General features: G+C 45.2%; 8 protein-coding genes across 8 annotated transcripts; 2 read left to right on the top strand and 6 right to left on the bottom strand.

Moving 5' to 3' along the window:
• Positions 1-157: 157 nt before the first annotated feature.
• On the bottom strand, positions 158-2,806 carry BYT42DRAFT_498416 (ATP-dependent DNA ligase; the record flags this gene model as incomplete). Its single annotated transcript, XM_051564562.1, has 10 exons — positions 158-381; positions 436-471; positions 550-657; positions 743-857; positions 924-997; positions 1,075-1,353; positions 1,423-1,438; positions 1,497-1,682; positions 1,771-1,937; positions 1,996-2,806. The coding sequence occupies 10 exons, from the start codon at positions 2,804-2,806 to the stop codon at positions 158-160; spliced, it is 2,016 nt and encodes a 671-aa protein (XP_051422243.1).
• Positions 2,807-3,274: 468 nt separating this feature from the next.
• BYT42DRAFT_375330 (60S ribosomal protein L2) lies at positions 3,275-4,789 on the bottom strand. The gene is made up of 3 exons (XM_051563282.1): positions 4,637-4,789; positions 4,317-4,505; positions 3,275-4,094 (listed from the first exon to the last, which is right to left on the bottom strand). The coding sequence occupies exons 2-3, from the start codon at positions 4,494-4,496 to the stop codon at positions 3,510-3,512; spliced, it is 765 nt and encodes a 254-aa protein (XP_051422242.1). The 5' UTR covers positions 4,497-4,505; positions 4,637-4,789; the 3' UTR covers positions 3,275-3,509.
• A 408-nt stretch (positions 4,790-5,197) lies between these two features.
• BYT42DRAFT_546835 (uncharacterized protein) lies at positions 5,198-6,953 on the bottom strand (the record flags this gene model as incomplete). The annotated part of the gene is made up of 5 exons (XM_051565912.1): positions 5,198-5,977; positions 6,054-6,254; positions 6,332-6,474; positions 6,546-6,731; positions 6,830-6,953. The coding sequence occupies 5 exons, from the start codon at positions 6,951-6,953 to the stop codon at positions 5,198-5,200; spliced, it is 1,434 nt and encodes a 477-aa protein (XP_051422241.1).
• A 121-nt stretch (positions 6,954-7,074) lies between these two features.
• Positions 7,075-7,843, bottom strand: BYT42DRAFT_573464 (mitochondrial outer membrane translocase complex, subunit Tom20 domain-containing protein). Its single transcript, XM_051568728.1, has 3 exons — positions 7,689-7,843; positions 7,434-7,619; positions 7,075-7,368 (listed from the first exon to the last, which is right to left on the bottom strand). Exons 1-3 carry the CDS (start codon positions 7,804-7,806, stop codon positions 7,187-7,189), a joined length of 486 nt encoding a protein of 161 aa, XP_051422240.1. The 5' UTR covers positions 7,807-7,843; the 3' UTR covers positions 7,075-7,186.
• Positions 7,844-8,271: 428 nt separating this feature from the next.
• BYT42DRAFT_573461 (uncharacterized protein) lies at positions 8,272-8,819 on the top strand. Its single transcript, XM_051568727.1, has 2 exons — positions 8,272-8,514; positions 8,594-8,819. The coding sequence occupies exons 1-2, from the start codon at positions 8,314-8,316 to the stop codon at positions 8,675-8,677; spliced, it is 285 nt and encodes a 94-aa protein (XP_051422239.1). The 5' UTR covers positions 8,272-8,313; the 3' UTR covers positions 8,678-8,819.
• Positions 8,820-9,412: 593 nt separating this feature from the next.
• On the bottom strand, positions 9,413-13,867 carry BYT42DRAFT_614896 (uncharacterized protein; the record flags this gene model as incomplete). Its single annotated transcript, XM_051571904.1, has 17 exons — positions 9,413-9,457; positions 9,517-9,948; positions 10,023-10,033; positions 10,164-10,273; positions 10,352-10,419; positions 10,493-10,639; positions 10,703-11,017; positions 11,108-11,246; positions 11,319-11,770; positions 11,835-12,173; positions 12,240-12,392; positions 12,471-12,601; positions 12,680-12,740; positions 12,818-12,895; positions 12,967-13,068; positions 13,133-13,171; positions 13,241-13,867. 17 exons carry the CDS (start codon positions 13,865-13,867, stop codon positions 9,413-9,415), a joined length of 3,249 nt encoding a protein of 1,082 aa, XP_051422238.1.
• A 409-nt stretch (positions 13,868-14,276) lies between these two features.
• BYT42DRAFT_573453 (uncharacterized protein) lies at positions 14,277-15,266 on the top strand. The gene is made up of 2 exons (XM_051568726.1): positions 14,277-14,614; positions 14,697-15,266. Exons 1-2 carry the CDS (start codon positions 14,386-14,388, stop codon positions 15,134-15,136), a joined length of 669 nt encoding a protein of 222 aa, XP_051422237.1. The 5' UTR covers positions 14,277-14,385; the 3' UTR covers positions 15,137-15,266.
• A 1,345-nt stretch (positions 15,267-16,611) lies between these two features.
• On the bottom strand, positions 16,612-17,819 carry BYT42DRAFT_573449 (uncharacterized protein). The gene is made up of 2 exons (XM_051568725.1): positions 17,744-17,819; positions 16,612-17,683 (listed from the first exon to the last, which is right to left on the bottom strand). The coding sequence occupies exons 1-2, from the start codon at positions 17,790-17,792 to the stop codon at positions 16,785-16,787; spliced, it is 948 nt and encodes a 315-aa protein (XP_051422236.1). The 5' UTR covers positions 17,793-17,819; the 3' UTR covers positions 16,612-16,784.
• Positions 17,820-17,957: the final 138 nt, after the last annotated feature.

The raw sequence follows: 17,957 nt of genomic DNA, 5'->3' as shown, positions 1-17,957 counted from the left end.
AGGGAAGCACGGATGAACCCAAAGAAAATTTAGACCCAAAAAAAATGAGTCTGAAAAAATTAGAGAAACGGTTTCATGGGAATCCCCGCGTTCATGCAGCACACAAGATGACCATGACGATAGAAAACTAACTTTTGTCATTTGTTCTTCTTTTTTTTCAATCATCTTGTTCTTCTTGCTCTTCCTCATTTTCTTCTTCCGCTACTTCTCGTACTTGCTGCTGAAGATATAACGTAGCCAGTAACTCGCTGGTAGTAGCTTCCTCTGTCGGCTTATCATCCCGTACTCTGATAAATCGAGGAAATCGTAAAGATAAACCTCGATCCTCTTCTATACGGCCAATGGCACCTTTATGCACAGGGCTCACCGTAATATCAGCACCTAATCATCTGTGTTACAAATATTATGCGCAGAGAACTACAGCATTGAGATTACCTTTGATCTCCCATACTTGACATGCATCAAACCACACTAATTGAAGCGGTGTGAGATCATACCTCTTTTACAGTAACAACAGCCACCATCCAAGTGATGCTAGTGCCACTTTACCATTGGGTTGAAGATCGGTAACATAGTCATGGCGAGGGGTATTCAGTACGCGGAGATTTTCCTCAGAGTAATAATCCTTCATCTCCTTGTAAAATTTATCGCTGAAACCTACATCCATACCAACCATTCGTACGGCGAAACCATATCAGCACACTATAGAGACCATAAACCGTTATGGGATTCTCCATTTTACCTGACATGCATTTGCATACGCTTTCCAACGTCTCGTTCTCGGGGTTATAGCAGGCCAGCAGGATGGGAGAATACCATCCTGCTTTGCGACCGCTACCGTACCAAGCGCCAATCGGCTACCCGTAATATCATCATTTAGATTATCATAGTTCGGTAATTTCCACTTTGCATTTTCCTCTTACAACAAGATCCAAAGAATCTCCCACACCCTCGACGTAATCTTTCTTCACTTTAAGCCAGCTTTCTACGCGCTTATCTGGAATGGCAATGGGTTACTATATAGCGCTGTAGCCGACCGCTGTATCCGACCACTATAGTGATGCCATCACTTACCAGGTTCATAAGTTGACAGTAACCCTTTTGCTCGAGCGCTCGGTTCCAAAGATTTTGGAGGATGATCCAATAATTTGACCATGATTCCTTCGCCGCCGGATCCAATACTGGCTTTGAAGAAGGCTTGGACCTTGTCCTGGTCCGTCGTAATGCCAGTAGCATCCATCGATTTTACAAAATCAAACCGATGCTTCACACGGACAAATCGTTCTTTCAACAACGTGCGGCGTTCGCGAAACGATAGTTGCAGCAGCGATTCATTGTTCAAGTACATGAGATCTAAGTGTATTCTCGACCATCGTCAAGCTCAGAATAAACGTTGTCACTCAACCCTTCATCCGGGCTTACCAAAAGCTAGTACACACTATTACTGTTTGCTTAACATCAGAGTCTCAGCCAATTCTCTCTATTTGAAAGCTTACCACTGGCACCACGATCGTGTCAAGCGTCACGTTTTTACGCGCTCGATTGCTCAGAGTCTGAAATGGCTGGATTTCTCCCTCGCTATTCATGGCCACTATCTCGCCGTCCATGATAAAGGAAGTGGTACCCTCGGACCGAATCCGCGGTAGAACCTCGACGATATCTGGGTACTTGTCGGTCATGTCCTATTCAAAAACGCCCAACTGTATAAGCATATGTATTGATCTCATCATCCTTCTGTGATGTTTCTGGGTGATTCATGTTTCAATCTACCTCCAAGTGTCGACTAAAAAGCTTGACGCGGCCCTGATTGTCCATGTGAATCTGAGCACGTTGTCCATCGTATTTGTACTCGCATGCAAAGTCTCTATCTTTCAGCTTGATGAACATATCCGTCAAATCTCTTGTGATTTGTCCCAACATGGGTCGCAACGGGACACCTGTCAATAACCGCGTTAAACCTATGCTAATCAAGCCAACGGTCACTATTCGGCTTACCAACGGTGATACCGCATCGTTCGAATACGCGTGAGACATCTTTGCATTCCATGAGCCACGGCACAATCAGATTCCAATCAGGACATTGTGCAAAGCACTCCTTCAATCCGTTTTCGGCTTGTTTCAATTTGGTGGCCAGGACGTCTTTGCTGTCATCGACTTGTCGGACAAGGTCTCCTGAAATTGGCCACTGTCCCACATCGCTCTGCATAAATACACACGCACGGGCCAAGGCGATCAGCACTGTGGTGCGCACGGCACCGATACGCAAATGTGCTACCAGTGTGCGCACGATGAACCGAACCTCCTCACCTACAGCTGAAAGTAATAGTCGTCGAACCAGTCCCGCTTTGGTATCCACGCCTCCTTTGCCCTTGACACCCGCAATTGCATGCAACGTTTGGAACACTTCACGTACAGTCAATGGTTTCGGTTTCACGATTGTCCGCACAGACGCTTTGGCTGCAAATGCCACATCCCCCCAGTCTCCGTAACGCTCGTACAGCTTTCGCAGTTTGGTCTGATTCACGCTCGAGACGCCCCGTAATGCTTTTGATAAAATCTGTGGACCGATCCCCAATTCGAGGCCCTCAAAACTGGGCGCGATCGCATTGGAACAAAGCCATATGGCGGGAAGAATGTCTTGAGGGCTATGCACGATAATAACGCGAAGCATATTACACATGATATTCAGCATTACCGTCCTAGCCGATATCGATGATACCATGGAGAAAACAGACGCAAGAAACGAGTAGGGAGCGCGTCCGTGCCATTGTCCGGTTCCAGGAAACTGTTGGGGATCAAACACCATGGCATCCGACTTGAGACTCTCCATGGTTTGTTGCTCGTTTTCCGGTTCAGGATTCTTGTGGTGAAGAAAGACAAGTGGTTCTGATTCGTCGCCTTCTTTATCTTTATCTTTTTCATCATCTTCTTCTTGTTCGTCTTGGTTGACGGGAGCACTAGATGTCGCAGGGACTTGATCGGCTAGACTCGCGGCAATGGCGGCTGCCATATCTCTGTCAAAGGCCAAAGTAGATTCGGATGGTGATGCTTCGGGGACATTGGACGGTGATACTGCGGTGTCGTCTTTTGGCGTCGACGTGGGTGACGGTTGAGCATCTTGAAGTTGTTTCTTTCGTTGACTCTCAAAAAAGTACTCTAATCCTCTTTTGGGCCCATTGTTCCCCTTTTGTCGTTTCATGATCTGCAACACATAAAGGTTCGGAATTGAGGAAGTAAAAATCAGAAAAAGCAGAGAAAAAAAGAAGGGAAATCGATGGTTGTAAAAGGACTCATTCTTTCAAACGATCGTTGCATTCTTGGCTCTTTTTTCTTTTTTCCTATCGTTTTTGCTAAAGGAAATCCCCCTCCCCCGTTTATCACTCCACAACCAAAAAGTGGCAACACCCAAGTGATTTGATGTTTTAGATTCATGTGTATTTCTGAGCAATTGTGTTACATTCTTTGAGAAAGTGATTTCCAGAGAAGGCTTAAAATGACGAAAGGGTAGTTTACTGATCCTTGACCTTCTTGGTACCACGGAGAAGACCAGTGCGGCGGGCAGCGATCAAACCGACCTTCTGACCAGCGGAGCTGTCGCGAGCGACAGTAGAAGCGTGACCAATGTGCTGATGGTTACCACCACCGTGAGGATGGTCGACGGGGTTCATGGCAACACCACGGGTCTTGGGCCAGCTGTTGCGCTTGACTCTGTACTTGTGGTAGGCACGACCGGCCTTCAAGAGGGGCTTGTCAATACGACCACCACCAGCAACGATACCAATTGCGGCACGGGAAGTGGAGGGAACGATCTTCTTGGCACCGGAGGGAAGACGGATACGGGTCTTGCCATCTTCACCGTGACCAATGACGGTAGCGTAGTTACCAGAGGTACGGGCAAGAGCACCGCGATCACCGACCTTTTCTTCGACGTTGCAGATGACGGTACCTTCGGGAACGGAAGCAAGAGGCAACACATTGCCAACGTTCAAGGTAGCCTTCTTACCAGCATAGATGAACTGGCCAGTGTACATGCCTTCGGTGGCAATGAAGGTTTCAGTGCGAAGCTTGTACTTGTAAGGATCACGGAAGACAACCTACACAAAAGCAAACCGTTAGCACGTTAATTTCCATTTTTATCCGCATTCGAATCCACATTCGTCCGGCGTCTGGTCCATTCTTTCTATCCCTCTTGATTATCAACACCATAACCCGCATTCTCCTCTCCCTGCATCCCTGATTTTTGCTGCTAATAAAGTGCGTAGAAACGGGCCGTCTGTCTGAACTGAACTGTAAGAATCGAAAAATGAGCACTCTACCTTGGCGAGAGGAGCACCACGACCAGGATCGTGAACAATCTCCTTGACAATGCCGCGAATATAACCGTGACGTTCGGCGAAATCAAAGACTCTGAGCTTGGCAGCACCCTTGCGACCGACGGTGTGAGCCTTGAAAATGCTTCCGGCACCCTTTCTCTGAGCACGAATGACACGACCCATGGCTAGTTACTATTGAAAATCGATTTTCTTCGTTAGTATATATGTCGTCTATGTTCATCCATCCCCTGTACAAGGATAACATATCGAAGTCCAAGGATGGCTGATGATCTATAAAGGATGGGCATGGATTTGGTACTTGCCTGCTAGTGGGAAAAAGAGGATGGACGAACTACAAGGTCAATAGCCACTTTTGTTCAGCCGGATGGATGCCCCGCCCCACCGGAGGCTTTCCTCCTCCTTGACTGGACATCTTTCACTAGTCCGACCCGGACCAATTTTCCGCTGCGCGGAGAATGAAGTTACGACATTTTCACTGACAGAAACACCTTTTGCACGGCTTTCTCGTCGTTCTCTACAAGAGGCTGGAAAGGACCGATTGAGTTCTGCTATGCATAGACCTTGAGGAGCTCATAGTTCGCAAAACAAGTTGCTATTACTAGAGTCAAGAGAAGATCATGGTTCGGCACTTGATTTCCCGAATTCCGCAGCAAAAAGTAAAAAGGCAAAAAAGTTATACATGTATCAGAATTTTTGTAAAGAATAATAAAGAACAATGGGAGAATAAAAGAACAAGTCTAGGGGGCGCAAAAAAGAAAAGAAAAGTAATAGTTAAAATGAAAAAGATAAGCACATGATGCTAGAAACTAATAAAATCGATCGTCTCTTTTTCAAAAGATGTCCATTTTCGTTTTTTCTCGCTTTTACTTGGGAACAGGCAAAGTGTAAGCGGCGGTCAGTTCTTCACCATTCTTGATGTCCTTGAGAGCAGTGACGGTGACTTGGTTGTTGCCATCGAAGCTCAGTTTTACGGTAGGATTCTCTTCGGATTGACCAAGGTAGGTGGAAATCTTGTATAAAGCCGCACCGACCGACTTCTTGTCCGAAGGAGTGGCACGCATGTGTTCTTCCGATGTTTCCACTTCCACCGTCTCATCCTCGGCCGATTCCACAGCGTAAGCATTGAACAACAGCTTGCCCTTCAACATCAAGTAGATTTCGTCTGTCAAGAAATCGCTGATACCCTGCACCTTGGGTCCCAACAGATTCTTGAGGATTTCCATCTCTTCTTCCGAGTCTGCCGATGCCTTGGTGTCGAGGTAACGGAATCGATCAACGTGATCCCACAAGTTGTAGGTGTTTTCCGAGGACTCGCCCGACTTGTTCTTCTCCATCTCTTCCGTCACCATGGTCGCCAAGAAACGAGCAATCATGTAAGGATATTTTCTATTCTTGTTCTTTGAGAATTCGACAAAAGCCAATTCCTTTCCTTCGGTATTGGCGTCTTCGGCTTCATCGGCTTCCTTAGGTTCCTGGTCTTCGGAAGAGACCGTAGGCTTGTTCTTTGCACACAGGTATTTGTGATACTCTTCGTTGGCTCGCTTTTCACACTCAGCACTGCAGAAAACGACCTTATCGCAATTAGCACATTCCACCTTGGTCTCCGCATCCACCTTTTTCAAACAGAGATTGCAGTAAGATCCCTAACCATGAAAAAAAAAAATGTTTAGTCAAATTTTTTTAGCTTTATTGCGCATGCCAACAAAATATTCAGCTTACCTCGAGTGCAGGATGTAATGCGGAAACAATGGGGTCTTCTTTGTAAATGACTTCGCCTTCGGCAATATCCTTGTCGGCCACCAAACCGCGACGGACAATGGTCTTGCCTTCAGGAGACGTGCCAACAGGTAATTCTCCCAACTTGACATTGGATTCCTTAGGAGGGAATTGCTCGTAGAAGGCATTTTGACGTTTTTGTTGCTAAGCGATGCATAAAAATTGGAAGATGAGCAGACCATCCTTTTTCTTATTTGTCCGGTCGTCTCCGCAGCACTTACCTCCAAGGCCATCAAGTTCACCACCATCTGGAATACGGGCTCGGGAATGGTCTTTTGATAGATCATGATCAATTCCAAAGGAGCAGGGTACACCTTGAGGGCCAAATAGAAAGGCAACACAGCATCGTTGTAGAATGCTTCACCTAGAAACAATGATTGGTATCAGCTACTCTTTCCGTCTTTTCCTCGCACCCTATTCCATTTGAATTCTTACCTTGATTGCACAAAGCTTCACCGGCAGCTACTTGGCTCATGAAATACTTTTCCTTTTCCTCAGGAGTAGCAGGGAAGGTTTCCTTGGAAGCAGCTTCCAAAACCGTTTCAATAAGCTTGACGGTGCCTTGCTTAGCCTCGACTTCCGCAGCTTTAGCGGCCTTGGCAGCTTTCTTTTTCTCGCGTTCTAAATCATCAGACGAGTCAACGGTAAGTCTTCATGCGCCGTTCGAAAGCGATTTTTCTTCCGTTGTTGCCATGGTCAATAGAAAGACCTGCACTTACTCAGTTTCTTTTTGAGACTAGGATCATTGCGACGCTTATAGTCGAAATAAGCAAGATAAGCAATACCAGCGGTCACGGCCACGCCAGCAGAGACAAGAGCAACTGTTTGTGGTTTCAAACCCATATGGAGAACACAGTGAAGGGAAGGGAAGGAAAAAAAAAAAAAAAGTTAATTGAGCTTTCAAAGAACTGGCAGCAAAAACCCAAGCATTGAGCGGCGTTTTGTGACTGTTTATCATGTTGAAGTCCGTTTTCGCATTTTCAATGTTCAGGGCTCGGCGATGTTTTGAATGATTGGGAGGAAAGAAGGACGATAAGCAGTGAATTGATTTATTATGCGAGGACATTGTATTTTTTTTACTCCACATCAGCGGCAGATCCAGCACCAGCTTGATGTTCTAATTCCATGATTTGAGTAATGGTTTCAAACACGGGGGGAGGAAGCGTCTTTTGATAGATCATCACAAGTTCCATGGGGGCGGGATACACTTTAAGTGCTTTGTAGAACGGCAGAATCGCGTCATCGTAGAAAGCCTCGCCTAAAGGGTTCCCCATTAATATATTTAAACCCGCTGGATCGTCCATCGACATGCATTAATTTTACCTTTACCACACCACTCCTCACCAGCCGCGACATTGGACATGAAATATTTTTCCTTCTCTTCGGGTGAAGTAGGATATTGCTCGGAAGCAGCAGTTTGAAGCACGGTCTCAATGAGTTTGGCCTTGGTTTGCTTGGATTCCTCCGTAGCAGCCTTGGCTTCCTTGGCCGCCAATTTTCGTTCACGTCCTAATGAAGCGCTTTGTTGGTGAGATCCGTTCCATTTTGCTTTTTGATTCATTTGGAATGAGCACTTACTCAAACGTCGTCGAAAGTCGGGATCATTCCTTCGCTTATAATCAAAGTAAACGAGGTAGCCAAGACCCAAGGTGGCAAGGACACCTGTAGTGGCGAGTACAATAGTTTGAGGCTGCATGACCAGAGGAAGTCCCAAAAAAAAGGAAGGAATGAAAAATCAAAGTGTAATTTTCTCTTTTACGTAAATTTCCCAGAATAGAAAAAAATTGCAACTCCAACGCAAGAAGAGCGAATGTATGACATGTCCCGTGTTTTCACGGCCTTTCATCATAAGGAGCCATTCAATATTATGTCGTTATCATTGAAAGCTGGTATAAGTTGATGCTGTTTTAGCAAAGAACTGTTGCACACTCGTCCTCACCAAGCAAAAACTACGCCCAGGCCAAGATCGAGCCGTCATAACTGTAAGCGGGGTTATTACCTTAAAAGGAAATTGACAGAGGAAATTGTGTTTTTTGAAAAAAAAAAAATCCGTCCATCCAGTGGGAATGACGTATAAATTATGTCAGAACTAAAAATGTGAGCGAAACCCAAACGCATAAATACCGAAGTGGGGCGAGAAAAAAGAGCGATGTACCCTGGTTTTTTTCTTTTATCTCTGTTTTAACCACTCACCTACATTACCATGAACAAGCAACTTCTCTCTACTATCGCTCGCGCTCGATTCACCTCTCCTTCCACGGCTGTCGTTGGTCGTCGTTCCATGAGCGCTTATTCCCATATGTCTGATAACGATCCCGTGGTGCTCGAAAGAGAAAAGAGAAAGCAGCAAAACGTTAGTCAACGTGAATGGAATGAAAAGTTGGCTTCTCAGAGTGAAGCAGCTGTAAGTACAATGCATAATCATTGGTAAACAAAAATAGTAAGCTTCGAGAATCATTAACGATGCTTGGCTTGTTTTACAGGTGAAGGCTGACCAACAAGAAGATGAAGATTTGCAATCCTTGCAGCAAAAGTCAGCAGAGCATCTCAAGAACCAACAGGATTAAACTGCACCGAAGCATTGGGCGACTAAGGATTTTCGTAGGATCACGTAATATAAATAGGATATCACACTGTTGGTTGTAGTAGTAATACATTTGTACATGCGCATTAATTATAAACAACCCAAAAACCATCTTTTGACAAGCTGAAAGACAAAATACCCAATGTCGATTGGGGTGGCCAAAAAACGACGATCAGACGTTTTTCAGAACAGAGAAACTGCACTGGGCAGGCATAGGCGGGGCACAGGATGGTTGCATGGGAAGAAACGCAAACTCGTGTGTTTGCAATGGTGGCTAAAGTTGCTATACAACGCAGCTGGACACACGAGTCAACACGTTTCCCTCACACACGCGATTTGTTCGCATCAGCAAATTTACGTAATCCAAGCGGGCGGATGAGCATCCATGTGGGATTGATAGAATAGGCAGGGTGGCCGTAGAAGAAAAATCGGGGCAACACGGATTCTCTTTGCTGTCGAAAAATCTCTCTCATGACGTCTACGTCGCAGAGTGAAACAAAAGCACGACGCATGTCAAAACGGTCTTACTCTTGTTTGGTACCTTTGTTGTCTCTTGGTTGGATTTGGTCATTTGCACTGTCTTTATGCCTTCTTTTTTATTTATTTATCCGGGTTGATGATGCAGTAATGAAGTGGTAAGAAAAACCATATCGTTTTTTAACATGCTTTTTTGTATAGTAAACTTGGCTTTGTTCAGCGGGTTCCAAATGGTCTGTATTTACAACGGTTCCTCTTCATGCACTGGAGACCCTGCTTTCTTCATCTACAGTTCACAGTGAATCAAACATCTGGTAAAGCCAGCAATTTTTTCAATGAACTTACCTTTTTCTCTTTGGCGAGTTTACCCTCCAATTTTGCTAGTCGTTCTTTCTCTTTCATTTCTTCTTTTTGCTTGCGCTTTTGTTCCTTTTCGGCCAACTTTTGCGCCTTGACTTCCATCTTTTGCCGCTTTTTTTCCGCCTTTTCAGCTTTCACTTCCTCCAGTGTTCGTTTGCGTTTGATCTTTTTAGCTTCCATGGCCACCGAACTTCCCGATCCCTGGTTGTTGCCAGTCTCCTTCAGCACTTTGCGACGGGCCGCGTTAATCTTATTGGTGGGCGGGAATCGAGCTCGATTACGACGCCGGTTAACCAAATATTCATCTTCGACCAATGTGTTATTATTCTCTTCCAGTTTCTTGCGGAAAACAGGTTGCAACAACCCGATAAACTCTTTTTCCGATACCACGGGTGCAAATGCAGGTGGTGGCGGATACTTGTATTGAGGTTCTATCATGATTGGGTCAACTTTTTTTATGTTCTCCATGTGAAGAGAAAAACAAAACTTACCTTGATCCGCTCTGTGATAAACAAATAAAGAAAAAAGAGAGAGAGGGACGGTTTCTTCTGCTTTAGTTAAAGTGAAACTACAGACAATGTGACAACGGATCACTTACTTTTTCATTGTATCGGTTGGAACCGCGCCTTTACCGTGCCAAAGACGAGCGGGAACGATGAACGTTTGCAGATCATATTCTTTATCAAGACCTAATTCCTTGAAACCGAAAAAGTCCTCGCCAATTTCGTCACCAAAAGCACCCCTAAATTACACTCGACATAAATTTTCGGCTCCTCTTGGTTTCTTTTTTTTTTTTTTTTTGTCTGCTAAATTGACCTACCGCATGAGCATATCCTCTTGCAACAGCGCTTCGTCGTCCTCCAGTGGCTTGTCGGCCGGAGGACCACCCTACGAGTCAAACCACTGAGTAAGACAAGAACCAAGAAGAACAGCAGGCCCAGGGGTATACCCAAATACTTACTGAAAGCAAATCTTGATACGAAGTATCCAACCTTCGCTGGACATCATCCAGTCGATGGCTGTATCGTTCGATATCATCAGTGATGTAACTTTCTAAATCAGATAACGCGCAAATGCCGTTTTCATAGAGTGTATGTAGAATGATTTCCTGTGAAAAAATGGACGGCTTGAGATTTAAGGATTTTCAACTGTTTGGGTTCCCAGATAGTACCTCGCCATTCATTTCGCGACCATAATCATCCCAGTAGTTACGTATCGTTTTTCCAATGTTGAATAAATAATCCACGAATATTTCGGTGAGTACATTGAGCGCACCAGTGTGAGCTCCCTCAAAACCAGCATGAGCAAGCAACTTGACGAGAGGACGTTGTATTAATTGATGACTAATTTCTTGGTGGATGAGGAGCGGTGGTAAAGAGGTGTGTCGATGAACGGGTAATAAGCTGATGGATGGAATAGGGGTGCCAATTTCTGTATCGAGGCTCGATTCGGTAATCGTCGTGGCAGTATTAATTGTAGTAGAAAGCTAGATTTCAAAACAATACCCAAACATTTAGTTTTCGACAGCAGTCCACAATACAGCACACACCAGTACACAAAAGAAACGGAGACTTACAGGGACGTTGTTGCGAATATTGCAACATTTGTCATACGTTAATCGAATATTGCGGAGGGTTTGAAGGTTGTGATTCATGATTTGATTGACGCCATGGTTAGGAAACGCCACCGACGGATACACATCCAGTGTGATATCACTATATCTAGTGTCCATTTCATATTATTACCTTCAATTCCCACCAGCCAAGAACATTTTTTCCAGTGCTTACTCGTTGTTTCGTTCCTCGACAAGGGAATCGGCGGTTTTCGTTTCCGAAGTGGTGGAGAATCGTCGAATGAGGTTTTGACAGGGCAGTTCTTCAGGTACACCCGGAATTTCGGGTAGACCGGCGGCTGTGACATATTCGGGTATAAACAAATCGGTACGTTCGGTATCATCTTCGTCGGCTCGCGATTTCACTCGAGTGAAGAAAAAGCTGCCATCCAGACTTTCATCGTCGTCGGAATCCAAGTCAAAGGCATCGTATAAGCTGTTGTTCACCCCATGACTTCTTTCCACCCATCGCGAAAAGCTCGCGTCGGAACATCGAATCAGTTTCAACGTCGTTTCAGGATCGCCATGCATATGCTCCATCATGGCAAACCGTTTCATTGCCAGGGGCGTTCGCTTGATCGCTGGTCGATCGCCAAACGAAAATTGATGCTGTTTATCAATATCCGACTAGTCCATACGGTGAGTACATCCTCATCGACCCTGGAATCAAGCCTTTTCTTGTAGCACTTACTGCGATCTTGGCTCGAGTTTTCTTGGTCATATCGCGCCACAGCTGATCTTGTAACTCTACAAGATCTGGATCCAATTCCGCGGTCGGATCCTTGGCTGCCTCATCATCATCAGTGGAGTGGTTGGCCATCCCTTTGCCAGAATACTGTTTACGCTTTGTTGTTTCGAAACCGTCGCGATCCGTTTCCGATCCATGAAAGAAACCATCTGTATGCGACGGTGCGGCGCTTGATTCGCGTGTCATGGAACGCTCGCGTAAGTAATGGTCCTGATCCAAAGGTGTATCATCTCGTTGCGATTTGGCCGGATGTTTTGCGGGCACTTTGGATGAGCCGGATCCCTAGATGAGATGCAAATTGAGCCCTGGTGTCTCGCTTGAAAGCAAGTTCTGTTTTCATTCCTGTACCTTTCCGCCATGTCTCGGTTGATCGTGCTCGCCTTCGTCGCTTACATAGTCTGCATCCTCTTCTAAATCCTTTACGGCGATATCTGGTACATTAGCAAGTAATCGATCGGTTTTCCGCCGCATAGCAATAGCGTGTTTACGATACTCATTGTGCTAAAAAAAAAAAAAAAAGTGAGCAAAGGGTAATTAGAAAGAGGAATGACGGGAGGTGAGCAACTCTTTTTTTTTTACCGGGGCGGTATTATAGGTAAGACAGTTTTCGTAGATCAGGTACAGATCATCGGCAAAGGCCTTTTTAGATTTGTAGATGGCTTGCTTTAATTTCTTGGTGACTGTACCCAAATCCATGGGTCGTTCAATCACTGATGAAAGACGACAAAGAGCGATCATTAATGGCTCTGCATCAATATACTGCATCATCTTTGGCTTGGATGATATACCTTCAAAATAATCCGGTGCGTCCCGTTTGCTGACTTTGTTCAAGAAAGGCATGGAATGCTCCTATCAAAATGGGGATTATTTTATCAGTATGACGGTTCGCACGAGCCCGTTGGGGGGGGGGTTGACAGATGACGTACTGTATAATTTTTTAGGCTGTTGAGCACCTTTTCGAGGGCCTCATACAGTTCTTCTTGTCCGATCTTATCATCACTGGCCTGCCGTTTCCGTAGATGCGTGTAAGCGAGCTTCCTGTATCCCTTTCATTTGTACCACCGACTGAACCTACCCATTTGGATCGATTGGGACGTAAATCCGAAAGAAGATTCCGCAATTCTCGATCTGTCAAGTCCATCTTATCACGATTGGCAGCAATGCCTTGCAGTAAATACTAAGATAAAGTCTTGCGTTAATCCTTTTTTTTCCCGTGGTGCACCGTACGCTTTCCTCCTTACTTTGATGCTAAAGTTTCCATCAGCATTGAGAATTGATAACTGTCAAATAACACATATTAGCAAAAGAGTTAGGCCAAGTTCGTTTTATAAAGGGAGCATAATCCTTACCGATTGGTGTTGCGTGTCTTTGTTTTCTTCATTGATGTCTGATTGCGCTTGAAAATCTTCCAGTTTCTTTTGTTCGCACATGGCGGAATAATCATATTCCAGAGTGTGATAGACATCGGTCAATGGGACTCGATCGTTGACCATTCGTTTCTGAAGCGGGGACGACTGAGCAGCCAGCTCGTTTTTATCGGTGGGGTCTGTAGACGCCGTCGTCAATGAAGGTTCGATCGCGGCATCGGTTGGTGCCGGTGTTGTTCGTTCGACATGTTCCGAGGAGGATATGGTTCGTGCCTGGGAACAGATATACTCGAGATCGAACGGCGAATCGTTGCAGCATGGACGTTTAGACGAATTTAAAAAGGGAAGAATGTACTCAAAGAGCATGGCTCGGACTCGAAAGGCGGCAATGTGAGTGACAGTGAGAGCGTCGAGGGCATTGGCGGTGTGAGGGGTCATAAATTGGGACCATGTGGAGAATGTGGCAAGGGCGGCTTCAAAGTGGTGAATCTCGGACGAGGTAAGGTGTTGACGATGAAGGTTACGGTTGGCTAGTTCTTTTGCCACGGCAAATGAAAGGGGCAGCCAAGGCGGTAAAGGCACCTGGTTCTGTTTCGTCAGTAAGAGCATAAACCGATGTTTTCTTGCAAACAGATAAACGACGAAATTAACAGGAAGACCAAGCTGATTGAAAAGTAACGTGCTACTCTTTGCCTTTGAAGCTTTTTAAAAGTAATCAAGACGGTGCGATCAAGTCAAAAGAAAAAGAAGTCAGCGTGGACCGATTGGAAAAAAGAAGGGAATCAAAGGACCGTATGTATTTCGTTCTTGCAACTGGCTTTGACTCACTGCAAACACGCCTGCAGAAAAGCTGAGGATAAAACAGGAAAAGAGCAAAGAGCCGAAAGGGACGGCCGAGTTGAATAGTCTTTGCTGGCACGGAATCGGCAGTCCGGCACCCTCACACTTATGTCGGCACGTGAAACGTCTTCTCCTCGGCATTTGTTGGTGGACTCTCAACTTTTTTTTTTCTCCACCTTTTTTTTAAAAGCACTATATATTTCATTTCTGCTTTTCCCTTCTTTTTTCTTTTCTCCTGCCTTTTTGTTATTGTTCAAAAAAGAGAAAAAGCCCCTTCTTTGGAGTCCATGTCTTATATTAATTCACTCAATGTGCTTACGGACGAAAGTCCTCTTTCTATTTCGGAGGAACAGTTGAAGGAGGAACTTTCCTTGTGGGCCAATGCGCAGTTCACGTTTGATACGGAGCCTGGAAGCGCGTTGCTGGATGATCTTGATAAGCAACAAACCTCAGAGGACCATCATCAGTACCTCTCGCACCATGACTTTCCCTTTTTTGCTGATATCTCACCTCAACTAGGTAAGCGGAGGGGAAGGCAAAGAAAAACGAAAGTAAAGAGATCAACCCCATATTTCCCAGTTCACTCATCTTACCATCATAGCGGTTCCCGGCTCGGTGGCGTCGCCGGCTCCATATTACATACCGCAACCATCCCATCCAGGAACACCGGTGGCCTTGCCTCGCTTAGCACCGGCGCCTAGCACTGTCATGGAAACGGAACCAAAACCGTCGTCTGCCGCGTTGCCAAAAAAACGCAGAGAGTCTACCAAGCCGCTATCTTCCCACAGACTCGCGGCCGATGAGGATAAGCGGCGACGCAACACGGCTGCTTCAGCTCGATTCCGCATGAAGAAGAAAATGCGAGAACAAGCATTGGAACAAACTGCCAAGGAAATGACATTGAAAGCTGAAGCCCTCGAAAAGCGAGTGCAGGAGCTGCAAATGGAAGCCAAATGGCTGCGAGCTCTCGTTGTGGAAAAAGATCCACAGTTACTGAATGTGGCAGATCGCCCATCGTCTTTTACTGGTTCGAATTAAGGTCAAGCAATCCATTGTTATTTATGAACCCAACTTTTTTTATATGCCAAATAGAAATGAACAATTGAATAAAATATGCACCCATCACGGTTGGTTTATGTCCTGGGATCCTTTTTTTTTTTTTTTTTTTTTTTTTTTTTTTACTCCTGATATGTCTCGCCCATCTCGAATGATGTCTTCAATGTTATTGTCCAAGTGCACAGACGATAAGATCCTTTGAAAATCCTCCTTGTTATTGTTTAGTAATATGGCTGATCTCAGTTCATCCTTGTATCCGATTTAGCGTCTGATAGTAATGCTTGGTTTGACGAGTGTAACAGAAAAAAATAAAAATGTATTATTTAAACGATGCATTTTTTTATATAGTGCATATGGTACCTTTTTCGCCTAGACTTGCGTGATCGGCGCTGATTGATTCCTGATTGGTCGTAATTCATACGGACAGAGATGCGATAGGATAAGTGAATTACCTAACCGATGATTTTACCGATTGCCACGTTTTTCACGTTAGTCGTTTTTGGTACTTATTCCCTTGTGTCATTGTCGCGCTGGAATCCTGCAAACTCCTTTCGCTAACATCGCGTGATCAACTCACGGAACCAACTTGACTGTGACCTTCCGGATACAATAGCGCATATATAAATTGTGAATGTGACGTTCCTTGCTTTGGCGTATTTCCATGTATGCCTTTTTCTTACTTGGAGTAGAAAGCAGCGTTGTGAAATCATGATCCATTTCTTTTTTGCTACCAAATTCGCTGGGTCGCCTACCATTGCCTGTCTATCATCAGCGGTTTCGTGAGCCCAGTTGATTGGCAGATCCCACTCTTTTAACGCTGCAGCTCAATTCGGTACCACCAACAAGATAAGTAACATCAGATCATCCCAAGATCCGTACGACAAAATAAACTTTGACTACAGATCGTCAACGGTTTTTTTTTTTCTTAATCGCCCGATTAGCTCTGGTATATTCACAAGATCTATAATCTACTTTCAACCGATACCTTTTTCTTTTTTTTTTTACACAATAGCAAGGCTTGATGTCAATATATTTTCAGCGTTCTGTAGGCAGCTAAAGATGCTGAAACATCTTTTTCACGCGACAGATGGTTCTATTGGAAACAGCTTCCACCCTTTGGATAAATTCTACACGCATATATGTACGCAGGCTATGGTCCATTCATTCTTGCAAATAATCAGTTCATTGAACAAGTGCGGTGACACGACTCACTTGCCTGTCATCTACTCACTGATCGTGATATAACGTGCTAATTAAGCTTTCGTGAAAACCGTCCACCAACCGAATGCAGGAGACTCGAAAACTGCCAGTGTCAATCACTTTGGCGCGACGTGCGTGTATTAGGTGGATGCAAGCAGAAAGGACTGTGATGGAATTTTCCTGAACCTCTGTATCTAATTACACAGCCACACAATAGAACTAAAATAGTCGCATTCAAAAAAATCCCAGCTTGGTTCATGGAAAGCAAAATATATTGTGCAGCTGTCATTACTAAATCACATTGCTTTGCATATCAATATTTTATACAAATGCCATAGTAAATTTCTGGTTTTTTTCGCAGAGGTTATTGAGAAGGGAATACAGCAGTTGAAATCACAGCTACTGCTACAACAAAGTTCTTGAAAACTATTTAAAAGATCTTTGAAAAGATTTTACCCGCAACGTTGGACATGCCACTGCTGCTGTGCTGCTGCTGCTGAGGTGGTTGTTGTTGCTGCTGAGGTTGAGGGGAACCGTGACCGGCTTGACCCAAAAGAGAGCTAACCATTCCGCCAATGCCACCGCTCGAACCGTGAGATGATGACTGCTGTTGCTGTGCTTGTCCACCGCCCATCAGCATGCCAAGCATATCACCTAATCCTCCACTGCCACCGCTGCCGGAGCCTCCAGACGCTTTTTTCGCCATGTATAACTTCATGGCCATCATGGCAGCTTGCTGAATAGCTTGCGCTTTGCCGCTGTCACCGCCAGCACCGTGACCTCCGCCGCCACTTTGCTTGGCAAACAATTTCGACGCTTCAGCCATGGCCATACCAATAAAGGCATTCATACTATCGCCTTGGCCGCTGCGTTCTTGATTATGCAAAGCTTGCATCGCCGCCGCGTTACCGATATCATTGGGGTTTTGAGTGTTGCCTTGACCGCCACCGTTGCCATAAAACTGCTGATGCGAGTTGTGAGCTTCCTGAATTTCGTGGGATTCGGCTACGGAAGCGTTGGATTTGCCACCTTTGACTTGTTGAAGCACCGAAGAGAAAACGCCGCGATCCTGTTCGGGAGCATACTGAGCTGCATAGCGAGCGGGAGCATCGTCGTCGTCGTCGTCGTCATCATATGCTGAATGTCCATAGCCATGGTTTCCCGGGGCCTGGGCCTGGTAGCCTTGCTGACCTGGAGGAGGTCCGTAAGCACCGTAACCGGTAGCTTGAGGCTGAGGCATCATGGCTCCTCCACCCGCGTTGTAATTGTCAGGCTGAGGCATAGGAGGATAGTTTTGAGAGCCAGGATTAGGATAGCCTGATCCTCCACCTAATAACAAAAAAAGGTAAATACACCAAACTACGTAGAATCTCAAGTAATGACTTTTACCTTGATAGCTTGCGTTTTCGCCTTGGTTGGAATTGTAATAGTTGGACATGGTGAATTGGGAAGACCGGAGACTCGAAACGGGATGAAACACGATTTGGGGCAAAGCAACCTTTTTATTTCTGCGGAGATTCAAAAGGAATGGAACTAGGGCAAAAGGCAGAATCGTGATCTTTCATTGCTCTCTGCACTTGTTGCCCTGATCAAAGACCTTGAT

This window comes from Radiomyces spectabilis, assembly GCF_025331425.1.
Source record: "Radiomyces spectabilis strain NRRL 2753 chromosome Unknown BYT42scaffold_8, whole genome shotgun sequence".
NCBI lineage: Eukaryota > Fungi > Mucoromycota > Mucoromycetes > Mucorales > Radiomycetaceae > Radiomyces > Radiomyces spectabilis.
This window is presented reverse-complemented; position numbering and strand designations above follow the sequence as displayed.

Excerpts from the sequence above, each read along its gene's own strand:
- BYT42DRAFT_573464 (XM_051568728.1), bottom strand. The coding sequence starts at position 7,806 with ATGCAGCCTCAAACTATTGTACTCGCCACTACAGGTGTCCTTGCCACC. Across the intron at positions 7,620-7,688 it reads CGACTTTCGACGACGTTTGA|GACGTGAACGAAAATTGGCG; the intron begins GTAAGTGCTCAT and ends GCGCTTCATTAG. Across the intron at positions 7,369-7,433 it reads TGAGGAGTGGTGTGGTAAAG|GCGAGGCTTTCTACGATGAC; the intron begins GTAAAATTAATG and ends GGAACCCTTTAG.
- BYT42DRAFT_573449 (XM_051568725.1), bottom strand. The coding sequence starts at position 17,792 with ATGTCCAACTATTACAATTCCAACCAAGGCGAAAACGCAAGCTATCAA. Across the intron at positions 17,684-17,743 it reads CGAAAACGCAAGCTATCAAG|GTGGAGGATCAGGCTATCCT; the intron begins GTAAAAGTCATT and ends TTTTGTTATTAG.
- BYT42DRAFT_573461 (XM_051568727.1), top strand. The coding sequence starts at position 8,314 with ATGAACAAGCAACTTCTCTCTACTATCGCTCGCGCTCGATTCACCTCT. Across the intron at positions 8,515-8,593 it reads CTTCTCAGAGTGAAGCAGCT|GTGAAGGCTGACCAACAAGA; the intron begins GTAAGTACAATG and ends CTTGTTTTACAG.
- BYT42DRAFT_573453 (XM_051568726.1), top strand. The coding sequence starts at position 14,386 with ATGTCTTATATTAATTCACTCAATGTGCTTACGGACGAAAGTCCTCTT. Across the intron at positions 14,615-14,696 it reads TGCTGATATCTCACCTCAAC|TAGCGGTTCCCGGCTCGGTG; the intron begins TAGGTAAGCGGA and ends ATCTTACCATCA.
- BYT42DRAFT_375330 (XM_051563282.1), bottom strand. The coding sequence starts at position 4,496 with ATGGGTCGTGTCATTCGTGCTCAGAGAAAGGGTGCCGGAAGCATTTTC. Across the intron at positions 4,095-4,316 it reads GTGGTGCTCCTCTCGCCAAG|GTTGTCTTCCGTGATCCTTA; the intron begins GTAGAGTGCTCA and ends GCTTTTGTGTAG.